Here is a 27916-nt window from a genome sequence, read left to right as displayed (position 1 = left end):
TCGTTTTATTAGGGGATTTTAATTTCCATATTAATAACTGTAATGACAATTTTGCCACCAATTTTATTTGTATCACTGAATCCTTCAATTTTGTCCAACATGTCTCGGGCCCCACACACAACAAAGGTAACACACTTGATCTTGTTTTTACTCTTGGATTAGACATAGATAACATTGTTTATGAGGAAATGATTTTAAGTGATCACAAATGCATACTTTTTAATTTAGTTTTTAAAACTGACACTATTTCCACTAAGCGAGTTAAACGCTTGCGCATGCTAAATGACCTCTCAGCAGAAAGATTTTCCACAGCCTTTGAGAGCAGTGCGGTGCCATCTCTGAACGTTAATGGCGACATTGATACTTTAGTCCATGCTTTTAACCAGCACTGCTCAGACATTTTAGATGTAGTTGCTCCTCTGAAATCCTGCACTGTTCGCACTTTAAATTCCTCTCCCTGGCTAAATGAGGATATTCGTCGTTTTAGAAGAAATTGCCGGTGTATTGAGCGAAAGTGGAAGTCCACTCAGCTTAATGTACACCGTCTTCATTTTAAGCAACTTTTAATTGATTTTAACAGTATGGTTAAGGATGCGAGAGCTGCCTATTTCACAAACTTAATCTCATCTAGCAAACTAAACCCCAAAGTCCTATTCGACACCATTAATATCATTGTCAGTCCACAAACCCCTGTCACACCTGTTTTATCTGATGAGGACTGTCATGATTTTCTCCTATTTTTTGTAAATAAGGTTGCAAATGTCAGGGCAGGTATTACACCCTCCACCTCAATCCAACCGTTATCTCCCAACAGTCAGTCTACTCTGAATTCCTTCTCACCCATTTCCCTCAACAACCTAACAGAGCTAGTGAGAAGCACAAAAACCTCCTCTAGCCCATTAGACACCATCCCAACCTCTCTACTAAAGGACGTTTTCAGCACTATTGGTCCCAGTCTGCTTTCCATCATAAATCTCTCTTTGGTCTCTGGTCAGGTCCCCGCCTACTTCAAACAGGCAATCGTTCAGCCGCTTTTAAAAAAGCCAAGTCTGGACGCCTCGTTACCAAGTAACTATCGGCCCATCTCCAAATTATCATTTATGTCCAAGATTTTAGAAAAAATTGTTGCCAACCAGCTTATATCCATTTTAAATGAACACCACATTCTCGACAAATTCCAGTCGGGTTTTCGTAAGCAACACTCCACGGAAACTGCACTTTTAAAAGTATCCAATGATCTAATGATGTCCGCCGACTCAGGTAGATGCTCCATTTTAGTGCTACTGGATCTCAGTGTTGCATTTGACACTGTGGATCACAACATTCTGCTAAATAGGCTCAGAGATTGGGTGGGTGTCACAGGGAGTGCACATGAGTGGTTTGAGTCCTATCTCTCAGGTAGATGTTTCTCAGTCGGAGTAGGCCCCCATGTGTCTGAGTCTGTTACCCTTTCCTGTGGGGTCCCCCAGGGCTCGGTACTTGGTCCGATTTTATTTTCACTATATTTGCTCCCATTAGGACACATTATTAACGCTTTTAAAGGCATCTCCTACCACCTTTATGCGGATGATATCCAGCTGTATTGCTCTTTTAACCCCGATTGCCCTGATGATTTTAATTCAAATTTTATTGTTTTAAATTAATGTCTGTCGGCCATTAAGGCCTGGTTAGCTATAGCAACTTCCTCCAGCTAAATGAGGCCAAAACCGAGGTGCTCATCGTGGCCTCTGATGGCGTTGCATCTAGGGTGGCTGGTTGCCTTGGGCCCCTAGAAACTAATGTGAGCCCCAACCTCAGGAACCTTGGGGTAAACTTTGATCAGACCATGCACCTCGATACCCATATCAAGTCGGTGACCCGCACCTGTTTTTTCCATCTCAGGAATATTGCTAAACTCAGGTCGATGGTTTCCCACTCTGACCTAGAGTTGATCATCCATGCCTTTGTTTCTTCTCGTCTAGACTACTGCAATTCGGTTCTCACCTGCCTCAATAAATCATCCATAGACCGCCTCCAGTTCATCCAAAATACTGCTGCAAGACTGCTGACCAGATCAAGCAGAAGGTGTCACATTACTCCAGTTCTGGCCTCCTTGCACTGGCTTCCTATACATTTTAGAATTAATTTCAAAGTCCTGGTGCTCACTTTCAGAGCTCTGCACGGCCAGGCACCAGAATATTTAACTGACCTGCTGGAACCATATGTGCCCAGCAGGACCCTGAGGACAGCTGACCAGGATATGTTGGTCATTCCGCGCACCAGGCTGATCACCAAAGGTGACAGAGCCTTTCAGTCTGTAGCGCCTAGACTCTGAAATGCCCTTCCTCGTGGCCTAAGAGCTGTATCGTCTGTTGAAATTTTTTAAAATCAGCTAAAAACATTAGTTCAAGTTCAAGTTCTTTAATAGTTGTCATACAGAAGTACAGAATACTTTCATACAAAATGCTTCTTACTGTTACGCTCCAGAGACTGTGCTAGACAAGATAGTATCAAATAACATAATATAGCATGTAATTTTAGAAGAAGAAAAATGAGGTCACAGTGTTCGGTATAGACATATGTACAATGTTCTGAGTTACCATATAATATACAATACTATGCAGTGTACTAATGTACAGTACTATCTAGTGCAAAGCAGAAATGGGATGAGGTACAATTTTAGGTACAATTTACAGTAAGGTGTACGAGTTGTAGTGCAATCCTTCATCAATAAATATAAAGTGTGGGGAGTGGGTGCTACAGTGTGTTTGTTTAAAGTGGGTGTGTGCTATAAAGTGTGTGGAGTGGGTGCTACAGTGTGTTTGTTTAAAGTGAGTGTGTGCGTGTGGATGTGTGTGCTATGTGCGTTTGGTGGTTGTTGTTGTGTAGTGTTCATTCATTGTTCGTTTAGCAGCCTGATGGCCTGGGGATAGAAGCTTCTTCTGAGTCTTTCTGTGCTCGCCTTGAGACTCCGGTATCGCTTGCCTGACCGCAGCAGTTCAAAGAGGCAGTTGTTCGGGTGACTGGAGTCTTTAATGATTCTCTTAGCCTTGCCCGTGCAACGCTTGTTGTAAATGTTCTGGAGGGTGGGGAGCCCCCCTCCAATTGTGCGTTCGGCTGAACGTGTCACTCTTTGTAGTCTGCTTCGGTCTTGTGCAGTGCTATTCCCAAACCAGGAGGTGATGTTGCCGGTCAAGATGCTCTCTATTGTACATGAGTAGAAGTTCTTAAGGATCTTCTGACTGACTTGGAACTTCCTTAGGCGCCTGAGGAAGTAGAGGCGTTGTCGTGCCTTCTTCACAACACTGTCAATGTGTGTGGTCCATGTCAAGTCCTCGGATATGTAGGCTCCGAGGTACTTAAAGCTGTTGACTCTCTCAACCGGTGCCCCGTCGATGCTGAGGGGGCTGTAGTCCTTGACCCCCGACCTCCTGAAGTCCACAATCATCTCCTTTGTTTTGCTGACGTTCAGGGAGAGGCTGTTTTCCTGGCACCATCCCGCCAGGACCTTGACCTCTTCCAGGTAGGCCCTCTCGTCGTTGGCAGAGATCAGGCCCACCACCACTGTGTCGTCAGCAAATTTGATGATTGTATTGCTACTCCGCTGAGCCACACAGTCGTGTGTGTACAGGGAGTAGAGGAGGGGACTCAGAACACAGCCCTGGGGGGCCCCTATGTTGAGGGTGATGGATGAGGAGGTGCAGTTGCCTGCTCTCACCACCTGGGGTCTGCCAGTCAGGAAGTCCAAGACCCACTGGCAGAGGTCATAGCCCAAGCCCAGGTCCCTGAGCTTGGCTATGAGTATGGAGGGGACTATGGTATTGAATGCCGAGCTGTAGTCGATGAATAGCATTCTCACATAGTTCCCCTGCCTCTTGTCCAGGTGTGATGCTGCTGTGTGCAGCACATGGGCTATGGCGTCCTCCGTGGACCTGTTGGGGCGGTATGCAAATTGCAGGGGGTCCATGTTGATGGGGAGGGAGGAGCAGATGTAGCCCTTTACTAGCTTCTCAAAGCACTTCATGGCTATGGAGGTGAGAGCTACAGGGCGGTAGTCGTTGAGGCAAGCAGGCTTGGATTTTTTGGGTACAGGGATAATAGTGGACTTCTTCAGGCAGGTGGGGATGACAGCCTGTTCTAAGGACAGGTTAAATATGTCAGTGAATACTGGGGCCAGTTGGTCGGCACAGACTTTTAGGACGCGGCCGGGGATGCCGTCCGGACCTGCTGCCTTCCTGATATTCACTTTTTTAAAGGTCCGCCTCACCTCATGCTCTGTTACCCTGAACACTGCGCCTCCATCAGCAGCCGACCCCCCCCCCCCCCCCCATTGCCGTGGCTTGTGAGCTGGTGTTGTTATTACCAGCATCAAACCTCGCATAGAAGGTATTGAGGTCATTTGCTAAGGAGATGTCACTGTTCAGTTTGAGGGAGGCGCCTTTGTAGTCTGTCATCGTTTTGAGCCCCTGCCACATAGCTCTAGAGTCAGCTTGTTCAAACTGGAGTTCAATTTTATCCCTGTAGCGCCGTTTGGCCTCTGACACTGTCCTCCTTACGTTGTATCGCGCCACCTTGTGGTCATTCATGTTGCCTGCCACTAGGCCGTCGTTGTATGCTTTGGTGCGCTCTCTCAGAGCTTCATGGACGGATTTGTCTACCCAGGGTTTTTGATTTGGGTAAACTCTCATTGTGGTAGTGGGGATTGTTTCTTCCACCCTAGTACAAACATAGTCCAGCACTGTCTCCGTGTAGACATTAATGTTATCTGTGTCGCGGAACACATTCCAGTCTGTGCCGTGAAACACAGACCGGAGCGTCTCCTCTGACGTCAAATCCCATTTCTGCACCTCTCGCGAGACTACAGGAGTACTTTTAATTCTCTGTTTGTACTTTGGTGAAAGAAAGATTGACGCGTGATCTGATTTACCAAAGCCACTATCAGAATGAGCCTTGTAGCCACCTTTAAATTGCGTGTAACAGTGATCTAGGATGTTACCGCCTCTGGTGTTGCAAGTCACATGCTGATAGAAGTCAGGTAATACCTTTCTCAGATTGGCGCTATTGAAATCACCCAGCACTAAAATGGCGGCGTTAACGTTCGCCACTTGTATTCTATTTACCTCGTCGTGTAGTCTGGAGAGCGCAACCTTGTTGCTGGCTTGCGGTGGAATATACACTCCGATCAGGACGATCGCCGTTAACTCCCTCGGGAGGAAGAAAGGACGACACTTGATGGTTATATATTCCAGTTCTGGGGAGCAGTGGTTGGATAATTCCTTCACGTTAGTTGGATCGCTCCAATTTTTGTTAAACATGAAGGCAATACCTCCTCCACGTTGTTTACCGGACTCTGCTGCTGTCCGATCCTTGCGATGGATAAAGAAGTGATCGGCTGGTTGAATTGCGTGGTCTGGAACCTCCGGTGTGAGCCACGTTTCGGTGAAGCAGAGAACGTTGCAGTCCCTAACGTCTCTTTGATATTGAATCCTTGCTCGGATGTCATCCAGTTTATTGTCAATTGATTGTACATTGGCTAGCAATATACTGGGTAGTGGTGTCCTGTGCCGCCTGGTTCTCAGCCTGTTACGGACTCCAGCTCTCTTTCCTCGTCGTCTGGGTCCTCTTTTCCTGGGATCAAGGAACAAAGGATCTGGTCCTAATCTCCGGAGAATTTCTTCAGGCCATTGTTGCGGTTCGGAAAGCTGGTCCAGTGAGTAATCCAGTTGGTAAATTTCCCGTAATCCAATGTCTATGAGTGACTGACGGTCATATACATTAAATGCACCAACAGTTGGTACAAACAAAACTCTAAAAACTATAAATATTAACAAAAGTAAGCACAGTCTCGACGGAGCGCACAGACAGGCAGCCGTTCGTTGCGGCGCCATCATGATGATCTGGCCTTTGGGTAATGTTTGAGCTTCTCCTTCAGGTATAGAATATGTCTTTTGTTTTGTTTTGTTTCTCTGTGATGCATTGTGTTTTGTTCTATCTTATCTCTTGAATGGTTTCTTGCTTTTTATTTTAATAAAATTTTATTTCTGCTGTATGTAAAGCACTTTGTGAGCTGTCTCTGTGAAAAGTGCTATATAAATAAACTTTACTTACTTACTTACTTACTTACTTACTTACTTACTTACTTACTTACTTACTTACTTACTTACTTACTTACTTACTTACTTACTTACTTACTTACTTACTTACTTACTTACTTACTTACTTACTTACTTACTTACTTACTTACTTACTTACTTACTTACTTACTTACTTACTTACTTACTTACTTACTTACTTACTTACTTACTTACTTACTTACTTACTTACTTACTTACTTACTTACTTACTTACTTACTTACTTACTGACTACTCTTCTCCTCGTGTACCTCCTGGACTGTCTGAGAACCCGGCCCCAGCTATGACCTCCTGCTTGTCTGACTACCCTTCTACTCGCCTACTCCCTTGATTGTCTGATAACCTAATTACCATATTGTCACCCTATATAATGAATATACCCGCTGTTTGAGTTTTCTCTGATTCGTCATCGTCTCTGCCTGTTTGTGTCTGCATCTGGGTTCTGGCTATAGTACAAACCGTTACAGTTCTTCAATGATACAATTCAAACCAATGCATGTGGGCAACATGCTTTCGTCATGATATTGTTGCCCAAACGCTTTGTGTTGAATCAGTAAAGAACAATTGGGTCTCATTCTCCAACGGACTTACGACAAAAAGGGCTTTCTCTTTTTCGGGCAAGACATGAATATAGACAATATATTATAATATAATATTAATTATATATGTTTTATTGGGACAGTTGGTGAATCCCAAAATCGTCCCGAAAAGGTCTCAAAAGGCCCTAAGAGAAAGCCCTTTTTGTCGTAAGTCCTTGGTGAATGAGACCCAATAGAACATCCATCTGCCTCCAAGAGTCGCAAGCTTTTCTCCCGTACTAATCGGTTCCAGTTTGTGCACCTTCGTTGTATTAATCATCAGAATCAACCGCCCCTTGAAGTGCTATGAATATCATGGGAGTAAAGTGACTTGCCAGTTGGTACACATTGGTTAAAAAATGCACAGTGGGCTGAAATCTCAACCAAGGTCTCGGAGGAAAGAACAGGAAAAAGTGTATTTCACTTGGCCTTGCGGAAAGAATGGCAAACTGTCACGGTGCATTCGATAGCAAGAACATTGCTAAGTAAAGTCTAACCAAGTGTGAAACGGTTGTTGACGTACCTGAGGTTTGTACGGCTTCACTTCAGACCGTCCGTCTCTGGACACTCAGTGACTGACTGCTCTGTCGGTGAGAAGGACAAACACCAAATCAATACCCGTTCTAAAAACACTGGGGGGAACTTTAGGCAAAGGCATGCAAAGTCTACACAAGTAGGTATGCAACTCAAGCTTTCTTTGGATTACTTGGTATACGTAGAACCTTTTAAATATTACAGTATGCAACCTTTACACAAATATTGCAAAGAAAAAGTAGCAGCAGCTCAACTGTACATAAGATATTGACATAGATTTGGCTTTGTTCATTTTAGCAAGAGTTGCATTATCACTATTCTTGTATATATTTTGTTAGTATACAACAGTTATTTTAGTACATAAAATCCACTACTACATGATATTGGAAGTTACGGTTTTTCTTACTTTTGAGTCGATTCTTTTTTGACATGACTGCAATAATGTTTTAAGAAGTTGCACGCATTTACCAGCAAGTTTATGTCAATGATGAACACACTACAAAATTACACATTTAGGGTTAGGTTACCTTTACAGTGGAGCGATCTAGGTTATAACCATCGTCTCCATTGCACTGCCATTACTCTACTAAAGTAGCCACCGCGCCAGCGTCAATCATGACATGAAACCTAGACCTGAATGGTGGTTTGAATTCAGTTAATTTACAGGTGCTATCAATGCAATTCTCATTAAGGATTATGACCACAGGTAAGATGATTGGAAAAAGTCTTATACATACCCAAGCATTGAATGCTTTAGAACTCTATACACATTAGGAAGCTATCCAGGTTATTTTAGAGGTCTTACCTCTGGGTCCTTTTTAAAAAGTATAGAAAGAGAGAAAGAGAATAAGTTGTGCTCTTTTGATAATCAATCAAGACATCATTTAGTAGGGTTAACGTCTTCAGACTTCAATACATTCATTTAGATTTAAAATGCGTTTTTGAATGAGAAACAAAGCAAAACACCTACATCTGACTGTTGAAGTTTTACTAGGACAGGAAAAGAATATACCAAGTAATGTTTCATAAAAAAACAAACTAAGCTTTATTGACAAACTGCTGCAAAACATCTTTTGGACAGATTTAGTTACCTATTTAGGCAAGCTTACACATGTAGCATAATGCATTTTATGGAGAGGGTACAGATACTACTGGCAGAATAAGTACAGTTTGGACGTTTTAAAATATATACAGTAGTTCGGATTAAGCTGCAGGATCCCTTCTCTATAGAAAGAGAAGACCCATGTGGAGATTTTTGTCCCAATCCTTGGTGTACTTTGGGCATGCAGTTTATAGAGAAGCTGATCCCCAATGAGAGAACGTGAACTGGGTTTAGCAAACCAAGAGGCCAACCCTGGGTCATATTTTCATAAATAAATTTGTTTCGTCTTCAGCGTCTTCTTGAAACTTTTAACACTTAAAAAACAAATTAAGGATATGAGGACAGTCCATCTCAACAGTGTCTATTAGGGCTATATTTCAAAACTCTAAAGTACAATGAAAAGAATTTCTGCCTAAGTCTAAATGGACAACTTTTAAAACTATTTAAAAACAAATTGGAAGCATAATCAAGAATTAACTGAATTGCATTAACATCGATTCATTTTCCTTCACTTTATAAAAATGTTTTGTTTCTACATTACATAATTGAAAGTTTTAAGTTATTTTATTTTGCTATATTAAAACCGAATTTTGAAATGTAGCCTAAATGGGAATCTGCAACTGACCCTCAACAGATTATTTTTTTCTCTTTTTTAAACAATTAAAATGGTTGCCTTAGACACTAACAAGTGGATAAGAGCCACATACTCCTCTAGAAATGACTATTCCCAAACATAAAAAAAAAAAAAGATTAACAGTCAACAATGCAAAAAAGCCAGGGAGGGTTAGGATCAGAGAAAAATACAGCAAAAGAAAAAAATAAACACAAAAAGAAAAAAAAAGAAAAATGCAATATTCTCCTCCCTAACCCTTCTAAAAGCCCGCTTTTGGGTCCACGATCGAATCTCAAAACCAGTTCCGATTCAGTTCCTGATTTTCTTTCTTGTAAAAGTCCAGCGTAGAAAAAGACCAAACCAAAAACGAAAACGGACAATTACTTTTGTCGGGTTGCTTATTAAAGCGAGAGCTGCCGTGGTAGACAGGCGGTAGTCAGGGCAACGTGTTCCAGGTTGGGTGGCTGAGTTCAGTACTGTCTATAGGGGTGTTCCCGGTATGGCGTCTTGGCAGCTCTGGGGGGAGGGGCCTTTCCTGGGCCTTGACTCTGGGTTCCATTCCAGTCATCCTGGCCTGAAGGGACCACACACACACACACACACACACACACACACACACACACACACACACACACACACACACACACACGCCCACAAAAGCATGTTGACAATCCAAGTTGAACAATCACATTTACATTTTGCACATGAAAACAAGTACGGTCGGGGATTAGGTTGATAGGGACTTTGTCAACGTACCATAGTTGTCGTATTCCTCCGTTGTCTCTCCGTGACCATAGTCATAGTACTCTGCTTCTCTGATGGGCAAAAATATAGACAGATCAGTATTTTTTTATCTCTGAAAAACATGAACTAGTAGCAGCTGACTGTATCTGCTAGGCGGGGAACGATAATTAGCGCCTGTGAAAAAATATCAAGGGCAGGTTACTTAATATGGAACATAGAGATTCTCTCTTGGATCTCCAAATAACACCAACCAACCGAGGCAGAAAAAAGCACTAGCAACGCTGAATTTTTTTGCACAGTGTCCAAAAGTGTACTTCAGTCTCAAAGCTCCTCATGTCAAGGGAGTAAGTAGGCTGTGTGTTGTGTGCTTTGTGAAAGGCAGGTAAAAACAGAAGGATGGAGGATTCACTCACGCCTGGGGCTGACTGTAGTAGCCGTCGTATGACTCGTAGGCCGGCTCTGTGTAGCTCTCATCATAGGACTGAAGAGAGGAAGAGGAGAGAGAGATAGAGAGATTTAATCATAAATGTCAAGGTCTCCCCAAAGTACCACACTTCTGCTAAAGTAGACACACTCCTCTACTTTGTCCATGGTGTGTGAATTAACTTTTTTATTCGCCCGCTGATGGACGGGTGCTTCAAATGTAACCGAATGCAGAGAGAAATCACATTAAGGAACGATGGAGTATCGTCAAGTGGTCAAGGAGGGGAATAGCAATGAGTAGCAGACTTGCTTGTTTGACATGCAGCAGAATCTGACCAATCACGATCGAGGATTTAGATTATCACCACTCCCGTCATAAGGTAAGCATGGTTGTATACATGTTGAAAGATGTGTTATACCAGTCACCATTGGTTTGCAAAGCACCTCATAGACTAATTCAATTGACAAGTCAGTCAGTCACTAACGGTTAGCCATGCTGCCCCTAGTGGCGGCTCACAGGCATGGTACCTTTCTTGGACACTTTCTGTCCTTGTTATTATTATATAATAATATATCATATAATAATTGTTATGTTATTATATATAAGATTAGAGCTGAGATGTTTTCATCCAAAGACCTGAATGGAAAAGTTCATGGAAAAGTCCACATTTACTTTTTTCCCATAAACTAAGCAGAAATGTTTAATTGCGTGTTAGAGATTGATTTCTAATTGATAGGCGTATTACTGTTATAATTTCTAAATGTTAATATTTCTAAATTATAATATTTCTAAATAGAGAAACAAGTGGTATGTGCTTGTTTTCTATTTGTACATTTTCTTCTATTCATTACCTTGTAGTGCTGCTAACATTTACTTACATAACATGTTTAAACATTTACATTTTAAATTATTATATACATAACATGTATTTGGTTTCCTTGAGTCCAGACTGATAGTCAAATGGCAACAAAGCCATCAATGTAAGGGAGGGGCTGAGATCTTAAAAGTCGAACATCAAATCAAATATTGCCGTCCATTGGTTGATGTATTAGGGATGAGCCCGAATCCGAATATGAATTTGGGAAAAGCATGAATAATGAAATGGACACATTTATGTCTCTGTGAGGCTCCTGCCTCTCCTCTACTACTTAGTGCAGCTAAGAGAGCAGCTTTCACTAACGCCAATTCCAGGAATATTATTTATAGATATAATTTATCTTTTCAAAGGTTGTCATGAGTTGTCATGGGTTGTCCCGGTATGACGAATATAAATGCAGTTGCTGGTAACTCGCATGCGTTTGCAGAGATAAGTATCCTCCTTCCTCACTTATGCAAAACACCATGAATTTCATATTTAGACTATTTATCATTCTTATTTATGAATAATTCATTAGATGATAGACTTTAGAAAAGAAATGTTGAACATGGACCAATTTGAATTTGTAGGAGAGAACGCGAGTGTCTTTTAAAGATTAGTTTCCGACGATCATAATAAGTATCATGCGTAAACTTTTTCTGCTCTTGGGCTTATTAGTCTACAGGCTGCGTAAAAAACACACCTGATTTAGCAGGGGAGGGGAGGTGGGTTGTGTGCAAAGGCCTGCTGTTCTACAATCCCAACAAAAAGGGTGCTAAATAGCACTAAAATTGGTTATTTGGCTCATAATCATCTAAAGGCTGCGTCAAAAGAGATTTACATTTAGCCATTTAGCTGACGCTTTTATCCAAAGCGACTTACAAGTTCTGTACGACAAGTCATCAGGAAGGGCACAACTCTATCAGCTGAGTAACAATGTTCATCAAAGTGTTGAGTGCTACATTGTAGGTTAGTTTATTAGGACAAGTGCATGACAGTAAGGTTAGTTAGGGTTAGATTTTTTTTTTTTTTTTTTTTTTTTAGTTCAGATAATGGTTGAAGAAGTGCGTCTTTAGTCGACGGCGAAAGATTGGACGGGTTTCGGCTGTCCTAACTGGGGTCGGAAGTTCATTCCACCATTGTGGGGCAAGTACTGAAGGCACAACAATTGCATTGCCAATTAATATTAGGTTAGAAAATACATTTTCTGGATTTAACGTGACTTCCTTTAATCTAATGTTCATTGGTTAATTTGATTACATCTGTTAACATCTTGTATTGTACAACAATTCAAAAACGAATCCTGACAAACAAAGAAAAAAATATCTGATATAAAACACGCCCACTTCCGCTCTTCTATCCAGATAATAAAAAAACAGATACAGATACAGATACAGATACAGACACAGACACAGATACACACAGATACAGATACAGATAGACACAGATACAGATACAGATACAGATAGACACAGATACAGATACAGACACAGACACAGATACAGACACAGATACAGACACAGATACAGATACAGACACAGATACAGACACAGACACAGATACAGACACAGACACAGACACAGATACAGACACAGATACAGACACAGACACAGATAGACACAGATACAGACACCCCTATGATGTACTCACATATTCCTCGTAGGACTCGGTTGCAGCGGGAGCGTGCTGGTGGGGAGGCGGAGGGCCCATTCTCTGTGGGGGCCCGGAGGCTGGGGGCCTGGCCCTGGGTGCTGCCGCTCCCCTGGAAGGAGCTGCTGGGGGTCCTCCTCTTCCCGCTGGCGCCCCACCTCTGGCTGGACCGCCCCGAGTCACACCTCCCCTGGCCGCACCGCCACGAGGGGGCATGCCTCTACCCCTGGAGGAGAGGAGGAGGAAGAGTGAGACGTGGAGATTTACATAAAAAGAGAAGGATGTAGAAGATTTTATATGGTACTCAGCAGTTTCTGGATACACTATGTGGATAAATCTGTAGACGTATAGCAGCATCTATCTGCCGATTAACTTGACCTGGTACCATCGGTTACATAACACAGTGTGTGTGTGTGTGTGTGTGTGTGTGCGTGCGTGCGTGTGTGCGCGCTCACCTGGGTGCCCCAGCAGGTGGTGGGAGTCCTCCTCGGCCCCTGCCCGGTGGGCCCCCTCTGCCTCGGGCCCCGTGCTCCTGGCCCCCGTTCAGGTAGCCCATCTCCATGAACTGCTCTTGACAGATATCATCCATCAAATCCTGCACACACACACACACACATACATACATACATACATACATACATACATACATACATACATACATACATACATACATACATACATACATACATACATACATACATACATACATACATACATACATACATACATACACAGAGGAAAGGAATGAGAAGCGGAAGAGAGGATGAGAATGACAAGGATAGGAGAGAGAGAGAGAGAGAGAGAGAGAGAGAGAGAGAGAGAGAGAGAGAGAGAGAGAGAGAGAGCAAGGCCAGTGGAAATGGGAAAGTGAAGAGAGCGAGAGGCGAGAGACGGGACAGGTGAATAAAAGAGGGGAAAGCAATTACCGCGTGGTTCGATATACGGCACCCCTCTAATGCATAACAGACCAAGCAGAATAAGCCCAAACCAAGCCTCTGCCTCTGTGAATGAAAGTGGGCTGTGTGACGGCCAGTGTTCATCTCTGCCTCTGTGAATGAGAGTGGGCTGTGTGACGGCCAGTGTTCATCTCTGCCTCTGTGAAAGAGGGGGCTGTGACGGCCAGTGTTTGTCTGTCAGCACTTCCACATGAGCCTACAGACCTAGGTAGGTAGATGACGATGCAGACACCTAGGGTGACGACTGCAAAAGGTAGTCAACTTCATCACTAATCGCACCAGCTAATGGGGATCCCTAATAAAATCAAATCAAATCAAATCACTCAAAAAATAATAACGCAGCACGGATTAGCAAAGCTGCCCGTCTGAGTGGCACAAATCCAGGGGCCGCTAGCGTTTTAGACTTTCTCCAGGGAGTGATTTTGGAGTAGCACTGGGACCCAATCAATAGTTTTTCATAAATCTGCCCCTGAGCGACTGTGCTCTAATGATGGTGGGGGGGGGAGAAAATAACTGAGGTAGCACATGGTAGAATATGCAGCGCAGACTGGAACGTTCAATTTGTCTGATTACAAATTCATCTGTGACTCAAAGCGATGCGACTGCACCTTCATTTAACAAGGCAGCCTGAAGGCACCTTTACACATCACCCTGCTGTGTTTTAGCTGTTGTGGTACAAGTAGTGTTGGTCAAGTTACTCTGGAAGTGTAATTAGTTACTTATTACTCCTTTAAAAAGTAATACAAATTACTTTACTAATTATTTACGTTACTAGTTACTTTTTTGGGGTCAAGTTTCACATTGCCGTGCTGCCATGTCAGATGCTTCAAATTAGATGTCGTATTTTTCGCGGTTGCAAACTATTTGCTCCCTCCACATAGTTTACGACGGACAGCTACTGAACGCGTAACGTTACATATCTTCCTGCTGCTTTTTGGCTAGTAGCCGATGTGACCTCGCTCTGACCTTCTCGCGCACATCGAGTCATCTACGCGTATAAACATAATCTAACGCTATAGGAGGACAAAGAAACACACAGTAATGCAGGATTAGTAACTGTAATATAATTACTATTTTGGAAACTGCAAAGCCTTACTTTACTCGTTACTGGGAAAGTAATACAATTAGCAAGTAACACGATACTGCCCAACCCTGGATACAAGACACTAGATATTCACATAACATTCAATGGGAAACAAGAACACCATATGCAATTATAAAGAAAAGAATGACCTTAAATCAACAGAATTACAAAAGAAAAGAAGATCTATAGCCTATTCAGAGATCCTAATCTGGGTGTAACATAGGTCATATAACTCATGTCACAAACAAATCAAGTCCACCCATTCATGTAGAAAGGCCATTCATTGAAATATGGCTCCATTTCAAACAAAGTCAGTGAAGCTTGACAGATTATGTTCTTAAACCACAGTGACAGGTTCCACAATGTTTACACAAGGTGACAGTAGCAACATCGCAAACCTGTTCACCATTTATTTATAATCTGACGGAAGCCCAGTTTCATCCCCTGGCACACTCTCAACAAACACCTGGGTCAGTGGCTTGCTGTGACATGGGACACTGGAATAAAGTGGGCATGAAGTTGTACCACAGCAGGCAGAGCTGGCCTGAACTCCAGCCTCACAACCATTTAGTTCGAGGTAGGCCATGCATGGCCAGATTAACTCTAGATCTGGCAGGTGACATATATAGGCCTACTGGTATTCTCCTGATTCCATACCAGTGGTTTAGGAGCAAACAGACTGGCAGATAAACAGTCAGACAGACAGACAGACAGACAGACAGACAGACAGACAGACAGACAGACAGACAGACGGACGGACAGGCAGGCAGACAGACAGACGGACGGACGGACGGACGGACGGACGGACGGACGGACGGACGGACGGACGGACGGGCAGACGCGCGGGCGGGCGGGCGGGCGGGCGGACAGACAGAGCCTCGACAGCCCTGCTGAAATGATGAAAGTCACCCAATTCCTCCCCTTAAACTGATAGCGTTACGTGCCTGGACTCTGCCATTAAGTCTGTTTGCTCCAGGTAAATACACACTCCACCTCCCCGAGCTGTCCTACTGGGCCCTCGCGCACGTAAAGCCTTTGAATCATGCCACCCTTCTGAAAGGCGTTTCTTCAAAGTCAATTATCTAAGTAACCCTCAGGCCGATTATTGAAAAATCGTCCAGGCTGAGCACATTTTCTTTTTATTCCGAGAACAGCACAAAGTGTACGTGCAGACCAGTCAATGGACAATTTCTAACGCTTGTTATGCAAACGGTCCACAGAATGCAACACCAAGGGCAGGATCCACAAAGAATGGATTGCACGGTTGTAATTGCACCCTTAACTGCGCAGGGTTTACGCGAGGTATCTACTCCGTCTTTGTGAGCTATCCACAAAGGACATTGTGCGGATGAGATACTAGCACAGACACGCCCATTATGTGTGCAGTTTGCTCCTGATCTGCTCCAGCGCAGTTGGCTCGCGAAGCAGTCTGCACTCCTGACAGCTGTTGGCAGATATCAGGAAGGGGAAAAATAATCCCGAAATGAGGCATAGATATAACGTATTTTATCAATCGACAATCATGACGTTGCATTACTGCCGATTGCATAACCTCAATCAACAAAATCTGTGCATAGATTCTGGCTGTACAGGACGAAATGTAAGGTGGCATAGTCAGTCGCTTATAGCCTTATTTTTCACAGCCAGACTTGGAGCAAATCACACCACTTTGCGAAGGCTATCTCAGCCTGGGGCTGCATATTTCTCGAACAAATCATATACCGTTTATAAGATCTATTTTCTGGTGTTCCTACGAAACCTCAATCAACAAAATCTTTGCATAGATTCTGGCTATACAGGACGAAATGTAAGGGTGCGTCCTTATTGCATAATTACTACTGTACTACTGTAACCTTTCCCGTGACAACACACCTCTCTTGACAATTTAGGCACTGTGCCAGTGAAGATATTTTATAATTAACGAATATTTTTTGTGAGCAAGTTGTATTTGATGTTTAGTTAGGATAATAGAACCTGCATTATCATATACTCCAGAATAAACGTTTCATTGGCCTGCTTCCAGCATCTACTCCTCACGGACCGACAACACGTTATAAATGAAAAGTTTATTCTGGAGCATAAGTGTGCGGTGGTACAATTGGAACGTGAGTGCAGTCAATAATGATAATAATAATAAACATATTTATATAGCATTACCTGCCTGCGTCTGGCAACAATTACTGCTGCCATCACCTGTGACGCTGGCATGATGCCCCATAGCATGTAGGGCTTTGTGCTTAGTTACCACCATGTCTGTGAAGACGGTAGGTGCGTAGCGTTAACTGCTCAGTGCAATTGGCGCCGGGCTTTGTAGATATGGAGAATTTTTGGACGAGGCTCATTTGCATAGAAAGGGGACATGTTCCACCCATATTACCTCATTTAAATATGCGCCAATTGCACCGGACGCAATGCTGACGGAACGCAGTTACCACCTCATTTCACCCGTTGCGCGTCCTCTGTGGATAGCAAACAGAGTTTCAGAGCTTTAAGCACCGGCTTTGCGTCGGAAAAAGCCACGCAAACCCTTTGTGGATCCCGCCCCAAGAGTCTACTTACAGGAAATAGGAACTTCTTGACTTCCTCCATGGCGTGAGCTATACGTAGGTAGGCATCCGGCACGGGGGCAAACACCTCGATGAACACGTGGAGCTCCATGGACAGGTGGGCATACTTGGGCTCGCCGCCTTTCCTCAGCCCCTCCTCCTGAAAGAAGAGTAGTACTCCAGAGAGTGAGATAATCAGGAAACATAGCTGTGTGTGTGTGTGTGTGTGTGTGTGTGTGTGTGTGTGTGTGTGTGTGTGTGTGTGTGTGTGTGTGTGTGTGTGTGTGTGTGTGTGTGTGTGTGTGTGTGTGTGTGTGTGTGTGTGTGTGTATACTAGTCATTTGTCCTGTTTACTTGTAATGTCACGTTATGATGTAAGTGTTGTGTTGCACAGTCACAATGTACGTTTTTTTGTGGACCCCATGAATAATAGCTACTGCAATGCTGTAGCTAATTGGGGATCCTAATAAACTAAACTAAACTCTCATCACACAAGCAAATAATGAGTTTACCCAGCTATGCTAATAAAAGGTGTGTATAGCAGATACGCAGAGCAAGAGCACCCATGACTTTATGTTATGTACGCCGGAGTTATGTGTTAAGTTAATGCCAGCTGTGCTCACTGCCCAGATGACCCTCTCAAGTACAAGACAGATGCATGGTGCCTTCCAACGGGTGGGTGTGTGCGTGCGTGCGTGTGTGTGTGTGTGTGTGTGTGTGTGTGTGTGTGTGTGTGTGTGTGTGTGTGTGTGTGTGTGTGTGTGTGTGTGTGTGTGTGTGTGTGTGTGTGTGTGTGTGTGTGTGTGTGTGTGTGTGTGTGTGTGTGTGTGTGTGTGTGTGTGTGTGTGTGTGTGTGTGTGTGTGTGTGTGCGTGCGTGCGTGCGTGCGTGCGTGCGTGTGTGTGTGTGTGTGTGTGCGTGTGTGCGTGCAGCCTCTCACCTTAGCTCTGTCTCTCATGGATCCCTTGCCCAGCACAGAGATCTTGGCTCCCGTCTCCTCCTGCAGACGTTTGATGGTGTTGCCCTGAGGTCCCAGGATCTTCCCCACAAAGTTGAACTACAAGAAAACGGGTCAGATCAAGATTAATTGACAATTGCAGAGTCAAACATTATCATAAGTCCTACTGGTGGAGAAAGAAAACGAAAACCTTGAGACCTTATGTATAACGCTGTCAATAACTATTTACAAGTATCCGAGCAGAGCAGAAGCCATGCAGCTTATTGTATAATCAACTGCATACACACCCACAGACTGTAAACGATGTAATTACAGAATAAATATCATGTTTACAGATGTCAGCCTGTCACCACAAATCCTCTTACCAGCCGATGAGCTTGCAAATTCACATGTTACTCTATTGTGTACAGACAGGGAGTCATAAAGGTAACTTGACGAAAGATTATCCTGTGTGCGGATCCAAATCTGCCAATTAATGATTGGATTGATCTATGTGATGTGAAACCAATCGACTGAGATCAGAGGACTATCTGCAGACAGGACCATATGCTACGTCATATTGATCTGGCGTCTGAGATGGTTCAACATCCACAGACCGTATTCTTGTCAGTAGGACAGACAGACATATAGGGATTCACCAATACCAATACTGGTAGGGGATATCGGCCTGATACCAGGCTAAAATAGGATATCGGTATCTGAGAATTTACTTCATACTCAAATCTGACATGTGTAACGTACCAGAAATCAAAGTAAAGTGACTTGATTTATTGCATTTTTTACACAGTCGCAACTATTTGTGCCCAATGTCCCCAAACTGATGTCTGAAGTATATTCTGTTCAGTAAAAGCAATGGACTGGATAGGTATTCAGTATAAGCCAATATACTGGTATCAGTACATCCCAAGAACAACAAGAACAACTTTTGTATTCAATCTACATATATATATATATATATATGTATATAACATGTGTATATATATATATAGATATAGTAGATATATAAGACTGGAAGTTGCGTGAGAATTAGACCGCACCATAAACATTTGGTTGCCAAAAGAACAGCAAAAAAACATCACACCACAGTATAGATTGCAATTGAAAAGCCAAATGTGATCATCTCTATAGCCTTAAAAGAAATAGTAAAAACCTATTGATATGTTGGCCGTGTCAAGCCCTATCCTGTACTAACAATTATCATTATATGTCAATGAATGATCTATCTTAAGGACCACAAGAGCTCTTCTTAAAATTTCAGGCAAATCATATCTTCACTTCTGCAACCCTCCTCCATCATGACACACGGAGAGCTCCTTCAGAATGAGGTGCTTCCTCGACACTCAGAACAAGTTATCCTTCCTACAGCTTGAACCAGGATCTCGGGGTGGCCCTTCACCATAACCACATTAACATTTTGATCCTTTCATTGCCGTTTTAAAACACGGCGGTGTCTCACTGTAATTATACTCTCGCGCTAAGTGATCGAGGCTGAGAGGAGTCATTTGAGCGCTCCAAGTAACCCTATGGCTTTGTGTAATTGCAACCCGGCTGTCGAATTAATTAAATCAAGAAGAGGATAAGAGGGGTGAGAAGATGGGACAGGGAGAGGAGAGAAAAAGAAAGAGAAAAATAGGGGGGGTCAAGGCTCACCTTTGGGTACTGTTTGACTGGTATGAGGACGCGTTCTTTCAGCTTGATGTTCTTGGTTGTAAAAAGGTCCAGGTATGCTTCTCCCTCCTTTTTGCCCTCTCCTTTCTGCAGTCTATCGATTTCTACAAGGGAAAGAAAATCTGTTTTAAGGAATATCATTTTGGATACAAGATGTGTTACTGCTTCAATGAATCATGCATTCAAAAAGACTTCTGGGCTGGGTTTCCCAGAGCCTCCTTAGCTCTACCTCTTCCTTTAGTTGCCGAGCTGTTTCCCAGAGCCGACACGGTTCGATCGTGCCTTTCTCCAAAAGTGTCACACCGTCTGGGGTCTGTCTGGTTGTGTCCTCCCCAGATCACACCGTCTGGGGTCTGTCTGGTTGTGTCCTCCCCAGATCACACCGTCCGGGGTCTGTCTGGTTGTGTCCTCCCCAGATCACACCGTCCGGGGTCTGTCTGGTTGTGTCCTCCCCAGATCACACCGTCCGGGGTCTGTCTGGTTGTGTCCTCCCCAGATCACACCGTCCGGGGTCTGTCTGGTTGTGTCCTCCCCAGATCACACCGTGTCAGTCTTAGTGCAGTCCCAGCTCTCTTTCCCTGGGGGCTCGCAGGCACTTCACCTAGTGATGCACCGATGTGAAAATTGTGGCCGATACCGATAACCGATATTAATATTGCTGTTCTGGCCGATACCGATATTTACCGATGTCGATATCTCTGTATAGAAAACACTTTTTTATGATAATCAAATAAAGAGCTATTTTCCAAAACGCTTTTTTTTTTTTTTTTTTACTTTTGTAATTTATTTTCAAAAATGACTGATATTTTTAAACAATTTAAGACCAAAACATGTTAGATAAAAATAAATAGTAAAAAAATAAAGATTTCGGCCCTATTTTGATATCGGACCGATACCGATGTGTAAAGAATTACCATGTCGGCCGATATGTCGTGCACCACTAAGTTCACCCTCTACGGTTCTCATGCAGACCACGGCCACTACATCTGTCCCTCACCACACACAGCCAGGAGGCCTCCATCAGATCCTCACTCCCATTAGCGGCGATCGGACATTGAACCTCGGCAACTCTGGTGATGTCACACAGTCCACACAAGAAAACGGTGCACTAACTACACCATAGCGTGGAGGATTCATCGGTCATCCGGATTTCCCCACAAATGAAAAGAGTGGCAGGTGGCTCTTCCTCGACCCGGGAGGTCAAGCCCCGGTGGCCACCACACAGCACCCAAGAAGTGCAAGTGACTGTCCCGGAGAGTCGGGGTAGCACCTGTGCTCACTCCTCACTCGTGTTAACAGGGATAGAGTGCTGACCCTAAATGGTCAGCATCCAGATCTTCTAGGAAGCAGTGTTTTCCGAGAAAGCGGTGCACTTTACCATAGCACAGAGGACACAGTCAGCGGGCTTTGCCCACCAGAGCCCCCTTCTTTTAAATTCCGGTTCCCCATGGTTGACCCTGGCTCACAACAGCTCATGGCGGTAGGGAGGACCCACATCTCTTACAACTAGGGGTGTAAAGGTACACGTATCCGTACCGAACCGTTTCAGTACTGGACCTTAGGTTCAGTACGGCTGTGTACCGAACGATTACAACGGTATGTTAACCACTAAAAAACTTTTTTTTGCATGCAAAATTGTATTCAAAACTCCAAGTTCACCCATTCCCAAAATATAATTTGCACAAAGGGCCGGGTGTTCGTTCAACCCACACACAACACTGAGAGATTACAGACCTCTCGTCACTCAATCAGTTGATTGCAGTGATGACGCTGAGAATGCTACACGTTTCCCCCCATTCGCCTGATGGTTTAGTCGTTGGAACTAGAGTTGTTCCGATACCGATACGAGTATCGGAAAAGCCGCCGATACTGGCTAAAATGCTGGTATCGGTATCGGCGAGTACCCTCTAATGCTGCGCTCCGATACCATATGACGTAATTTATCAACAACACTGGTCTGTTGAGTAAGCATTATAAAACAAACGTGTGCTTAATCGATTAAAGTGTCAATGCCATTTGTCATTTTAACAGCAGATACTTTCTTAAATGTCATCGTCCCGACAGAGCGGTGTTGACGGAGAGCTCATGGGTTCGCTTGGTGGCTGGTGTTATTACTATTAGCATTGAACAGCTAACCGAAAGCTAGCTTTAACATTATCTTGGCTAAAGTTGGGGCTATTCATATAATCCAGCAATAATGGCTGCAGACCTGCAAGCAAAGTACAGCAAGTTGGCAAAGGAGTATTCCAAGTTAAATCACAATGTCACCAGTAACGTTACAGTCTTCTATGGTCTTCCCATATACCGGTAGCTCATGCTAGCTAACGGTAACGTTGTCATTGCACAATTAATGACATGTTGCGGACAGCCATATCGGCGACAATGTTTAGCTTTTAGTGCCAAATGATAAGAGTCTGAGGCGGAGTCTCAAAAGAGAATGTTGAATATTTATTGTGCAAAAATCACAACAGATCCGACTGCTACTGAACGGAGCGCGTGTAGCTTTATGCCAAGCAAGCAGTGCAAAAACTTACCGTAGTGGCATGCAGTAATGCGCCTTTCATTTTCCGCCGCCCAGCGCCCAGGTCGCGCGGAAATAGGCTGTCTATTGCCATTCTCTTTGACAAACTCTAACCTTAACCAGCTCCTTAACAACGCCTAAACTTAACCGTTCTAACCTTAACCAACTCCGAAACAATGCCTAACCTTAACCATAGAAATTATATTGCCATTCTCTTTGACAAACTCTAACCTTAACCAGCTCCTTAACAGCGCCTAAACTTAACCGTTCTAACCTTAACCAACTCCGAAACAATGCCTAACCTTAACCGGCGAAAGAATACACGTTAAAAAAAAATCACGTTAAAAAATATTTTCGATGGGATTCGAACTCGCCAGCAAACAAGCCATAGGATCCACAGCCATGTGTCCTTGCCAATTGAGCTAGTGCCAGATAGTGAATAAGAGGCGGTGACTTATATATATTGAGCTCCAACCAAGGCGGGATCTCATGCGCATGCGCGGGCACCTCGCGCGAGCACGCCGGCGCACGCACGCACCTGAGCGAGCACGCCGCCGCCGGTGCACGCACGGTAGCATTTGTCTGAAAAGAAGGGCGCTTTACCGCACTAGCGTGCGGTGACGAATGCGGAAGCATTTTTGCACTGCTTGCTTGGCATTAACGTACAGGCGAACGGAGCCTTGTAGACAGACTGAGTAGGGTATATCTGCAGAGCCAGTGGGTAGCGAGTGCAGCAACGTATAATGTCCGTGTGGATCATTGGAGTAGGGTATATCTGCAGTGCTGAAGCCCCATACTCATTGATTAATGATACTAATACAAATCTATACAATCACCTGTTGTTGAATAAATACCATTACTTTCTAGTTATGACTAAAAAACAGTATATATAAAACAGTATTTGTTAAAAAAAAAAAAAAATTATATTTATAAAAAAATTATATAATATCGTTTTTTTTTTTTTTATGTATGCACTGGTATCGGATAAATATCGGTATCGGCCGATACCCAAAGCTTAGGTATCGGAATCGGATCGGAAAGGAAAAAATGGTATCGGAACATCTCTAGTTGGAACGGGTGAAGCTATAGAGCACCAGACCAGGGGTCAGCAGCACCCCGGTTCCCTGAACTGATACAGCTTCTGGCAACTCCACCGCGGCCCATTCCATGGTCTCAGGAAGCCCCTTCACAGAGTGTGCCATGAGCCCGTCCTTGGACAGCACACGCTTCTTCCACTACATTTACATTTACATTTAGTCATTTAGCTGACGCTTTTATCCAAAGCGACTTACAAGTTCTGTACGACAAGTCATCAGGAAGGGCACAACTCAGCTGAGTAACAATGTTCATCAAAGTGTTGAGTGCTACAGTGTAGGTTCGTTTATTAGGACAAGTGCATGACAGTAAGGTTAGTTAGGATTAGATTTATTTAAAATTTTAAATTGAATTTTTTTTTTAATTTCAGATAGTGGTTGAAGAAGTGCGTCTTTAGTCGACGGCGAAAGATTGGACGGGTTTCGGCTGTCCTAACTGGGGTGGGTAGTTCATTCCAACATTGTGGGGCAAGGACTGAGAAAAGGCAGGTTCTCCTTGATGACCCTCCCGGAGCTCGGATAGGAGTGGGTCTGAGACGGCCAGAAGATGCAGAGCGTAGGGGTCTTGAGGGTGTGTAGTTAGAGACCATTGACCGGAGGTAGGCGGGAGCGGTTCCCTTTGCCGCACGGTATGCCAGGTCGAGGGCCTTGAAGCGGATTCGCTTGTATTCTTGGATTCTGTGTAAGCAGGGAAGTGACTCTCTTTTGAATCTTGGTGCAAGGCCATGTCTCTGTTTCCAGTTTCCTGGAATCAGTCCTCATATTTTTATCCAGTCCACTTCTACCCTCCTCCCCATTCCAGTAATGAGAAGAGGAGCATGCATCTCCTATGTCCTATCCATGCACTCTCCATGTGGAACGCACTGCCAGCTTCAAATGTCACAGTTGCTCATTTGTCATGGCGGGGGGCGGACAAAGGCCAGGCTCGGTCTAAACCAAAGAAATGCGTGTCAGTTTGGCTGTGTGAGGGTAGTGCTCTTTACTACACCCAAGCAGGACTATCTCCACCTGTCAAGGCCCACTCAGTGCATGCTCAAGCGGGTCTCGGTGGAAGACATCTGCACAGCAGCATCTTGATCTACTCTGTGTCCCTTTGTCAGATTCCATCTGTTGGACATGTCTGAGAGTTCCATCTCTCAGTCTGTCCTCAGCACAGGAGCCCGACTGTCATCTTATAGTTCTAACTAGGTTTTTCTGGGCTCCTTGCCCTTGGTAGGGGCTCTCTTTATGCATAATAACACTCTGGAATGCATGTCACCCGCACTCAATTCGTAACTCATTCACTGAGCCTCCAGCCACTCTTTCAATTTCCCTGTGAAATACTTCTCCTTTGTGGGTTGATAAGATTACATTCAGGGTCAGTGCTTATCCGCATGTGTAAAGCGGGTCCCTTTTTGCAACCATTACATTTCATAACCAGGTCCTCTTGCTTTCCTATCCCCTACCGCTTGTCTACCCTTTTAGGCTAGAACAAGGCTTGTCTCAGTCGTTTCCCCCCCTCTGTTGGATGTTTGGCTGGTGTGTTTTTATGTACAAGGAACAGCTCTGTCTCTTTGTGAATCCTTTTAAGGGTTTATCGGGAACCTGAGTGTTTCTCCCTCTGATTTGATTATCTTTTGGGCCAACAGGGGGTGTAGTGTACTGATGAGGGCTATTGTCCAAACGGTGAAGCAAGATGCACAGCCAGTGTGAAATATAGGAACGGTTATTAATTATAACCCTAGAATGTTACTCCCTGTCGTCCCCCAGTTTTCTTTTTCCAAAAAAAGAAGCTATGAAAGGGAGCTTGGCAACCAACCACACCTGCTTATATACAAACAGAGGGAGGGGTGTGGCACCAGTCAGTGAAATTCTTCAGCAAGCGCCTAGCATGGAGCAGTCCAATAGGTGAAGCCATTATTCATATAACAAGGGTCATAATTCATAAGATTCGTTATATTATTCCCTCTGCTGGCGCCTGCCACTGTCTGACAGGCAGCAGACGAACTAGGCTTTGTTCTATTAGCTTCTTTCGTATATCTCCCAGTCCCCTTCTTTTCCCGACTTCCTTTAAGTGAGCCCCCTATATAGTGTGTAAGGCCCTCTGTTCCTCTGAGCAGGGGGGGGGGGGGGGGGGGGGGGGAGTGGTGGAGGGAAGGGAACCCGCAAAAATGTAACACCTAGAGACTATTTGCCACCACTATGCTTTCAAATACTTTGCCAATATTGAATTTAATTCCCTCTTTACACTATACTGACCCGAGTTAAAATACCATTACAACGCAGTGTATAATTAATCACTATGAATTTCCACAAATATACGTGTTTGACTTTCATCTACGATAATTTTGCACTGCAAAGAAAAGTGAGCGGAATCCATGTATATCCTGCTACAGTTGCTATATCTTGTGTGACAATAAAGGTTAACATTAGACCTTTGTGGCTTTGTTTCAACAAGAACAACATAATTCACCCATACGTGTATCCTTTTTCCTGGGCTCCCAAGAAGTCCCAGACGGTGGCTTGTGTGTGACACAGCTGTGTCCCGTGCGTATATGATTTATTGGAATGGTCACAAGGGCTCGTCCTCCTGACTCTTAAAAAGAGATTAGCAGATGATCTTTAGGCACATTGCTTCATCATCTGCAATATTAGATTGATGTAAATGATTGTGACAACACACTTGTTTGTTATATCCAAACTTTATTCATAATAAGCCTATACAAGTGAGACAGTCGATGCGTGTGGCACCGTGGATACACTTTTCAGCACCACGGGGAAGGACAGCTCCTTAGGCAAAGGCTAGTCTGGGGAAACACTCGCAGAGAGGCGAGCTCCTTTTCAAATGTATACCTTAGATTGATTGATTGATTGATTGATTGATTGATTGATTGATTGATTGATTGATTGATTGATTGGTTGGTTGATTGATTGATTGATTGATTGATTGGTTGATTGATTGATTGATTGATTGATTGATTGAAAATTGTATTAACAGATTGCAGAATGGGTACAATACAGTACAGCTCAATACACACAATTGAGGAAACTTGGTATATCAAAACAAGGTACAGTACATCGAAACTGGGGAAGCCAGCACTGAGTGGTAGGGTAGGGTATATATATATCTTCAGCAACCGTGTCATAATATTCCACTTGCCACAACCGGATAAAAACAATAATTGATCATAACTTCACCCATACAGTCCTCAGCGCCCACAGCAGACCGGGTGCCATCCTTCGCATTCGTTTCAAACCCACCTCTTCACTCCTTGCCGCCTCAACTCCTCCTCAGCCTGCGATGTGCAAACGTACCGCCCACAGTACAGGCTACCAGCTGCAGGACGGAGGACTCTATAGTTATAGATGTCTGACTGAGGTACCCGAGCAGGCGAGCAGTCACTGACACGCTAACTCTCCTTACATTGAATTAAGTCTGTCGACGCAAACACACAAAGATAAGGGGCCAAATATATATACATATTTTATTATTCCTATTGGAAATCTGATTGTGTGTTGTTCATTTGCAGAGGCAACACTATAACAACCTAACAGCAGACACACAGCGACCATCCGAAACGCATTGAAAAGTATTATGCTACATGGCCTAATAATAACCAGCAGCTCGAAATAACAAACAGTCCGTGGATAACGATCTATGGAGATGAATCATGATCATAAGAGAGATACAAACCAAATACTGTTGGAAAATATATATTTAAATATTATTATTATTATTATTATTATTATTATTATTATTATTATTATTATTATTATTATTATTATTATTATTATTGTTATTATTTATTTAAAACGTATTTTTTTTTAACTGTTTCAATTGCTGTAACAGTCTGAATCCTGTATGTATTCGCATACATGTGCAACAACATGCCCAAAACCGCAATCTAAATGCAAAACTGCTCCGTGTCCCGATCCCGTTAGACATGATGCCAAAGCAAAGTATCGAGGTGACCCCGTCCACTCGTACTACAGTGCCGCAAACACCAAATTGTGGATCATTGTTGGCAGACAAAAGAGCGCAAGTGCTCGACAGCAGACATTTACGACCAGATGTCTCATTGGTCAACTATTAGATTTGGGGACCCGTAATAAAAGCAACCAAATAGATTTCCAAGGAATCCGTGCTGTCCACGCATCTCTAGACCTAAACATATCATATCTGCATGGCACGGCGCGCCCTCAGTCTGACTCCCTGTGGATGGATGGATGTATCCCCGACTGTGTGGCCAGAGGGGCACATATATATAGGAGATGTACCGGCGAGTGTCCTGTCCGTCCCCCCTTAGTGGTGGTGTTTTCAGTCATTCATAGCCATAGGAATTGTCAAATCCTGTCTACTAAATGGAAAACCCCACCTAGAAAACGTCGCAAAAGAACACTTTACCTGCAGATAAAAGTTTCCCGGCGTGCGTAAACGACGAGTCCAGACTGTCCTTCTCCGCGAGGAGCTCGGGGAGATATTTGCCATCGTTCTCCAT

General features: G+C 43.7%; 1 protein-coding gene across 1 annotated transcript; it reads right to left on the bottom strand.

Annotated features, from left to right (window-relative positions):
- Positions 1–9408: 9408 nt before the first annotated feature.
- LOC311227540 (KH domain-containing, RNA-binding, signal transduction-associated protein 1-like) lies at positions 9409–27916 on the bottom strand (the record flags this gene model as incomplete). The annotated part of the gene is made up of 9 exons (XM_084313253.1): positions 9409–9512; positions 9695–9753; positions 10096–10163; positions 12613–12838; positions 13068–13207; positions 17212–17358; positions 18138–18254; positions 19806–19927; positions 27823–27916. 9 exons carry the CDS (start codon positions 27914–27916, stop codon positions 9409–9411), a joined length of 1077 nt encoding a protein of 358 aa, XP_084169379.1.

The sequence above is a fragment of the Notolepis coatsorum genome (genome assembly GCF_963971535.1).
Source record: "Notolepis coatsorum genome assembly, chromosome: 4".
Classification (NCBI taxonomy): Eukaryota; Metazoa; Chordata; class Actinopteri; order Aulopiformes; family Paralepididae; genus Notolepis; species Notolepis coatsorum.
Note: the sequence above shows the minus strand (reverse complement) of the source record. Positions and strands in the feature narration are given on the sequence as shown.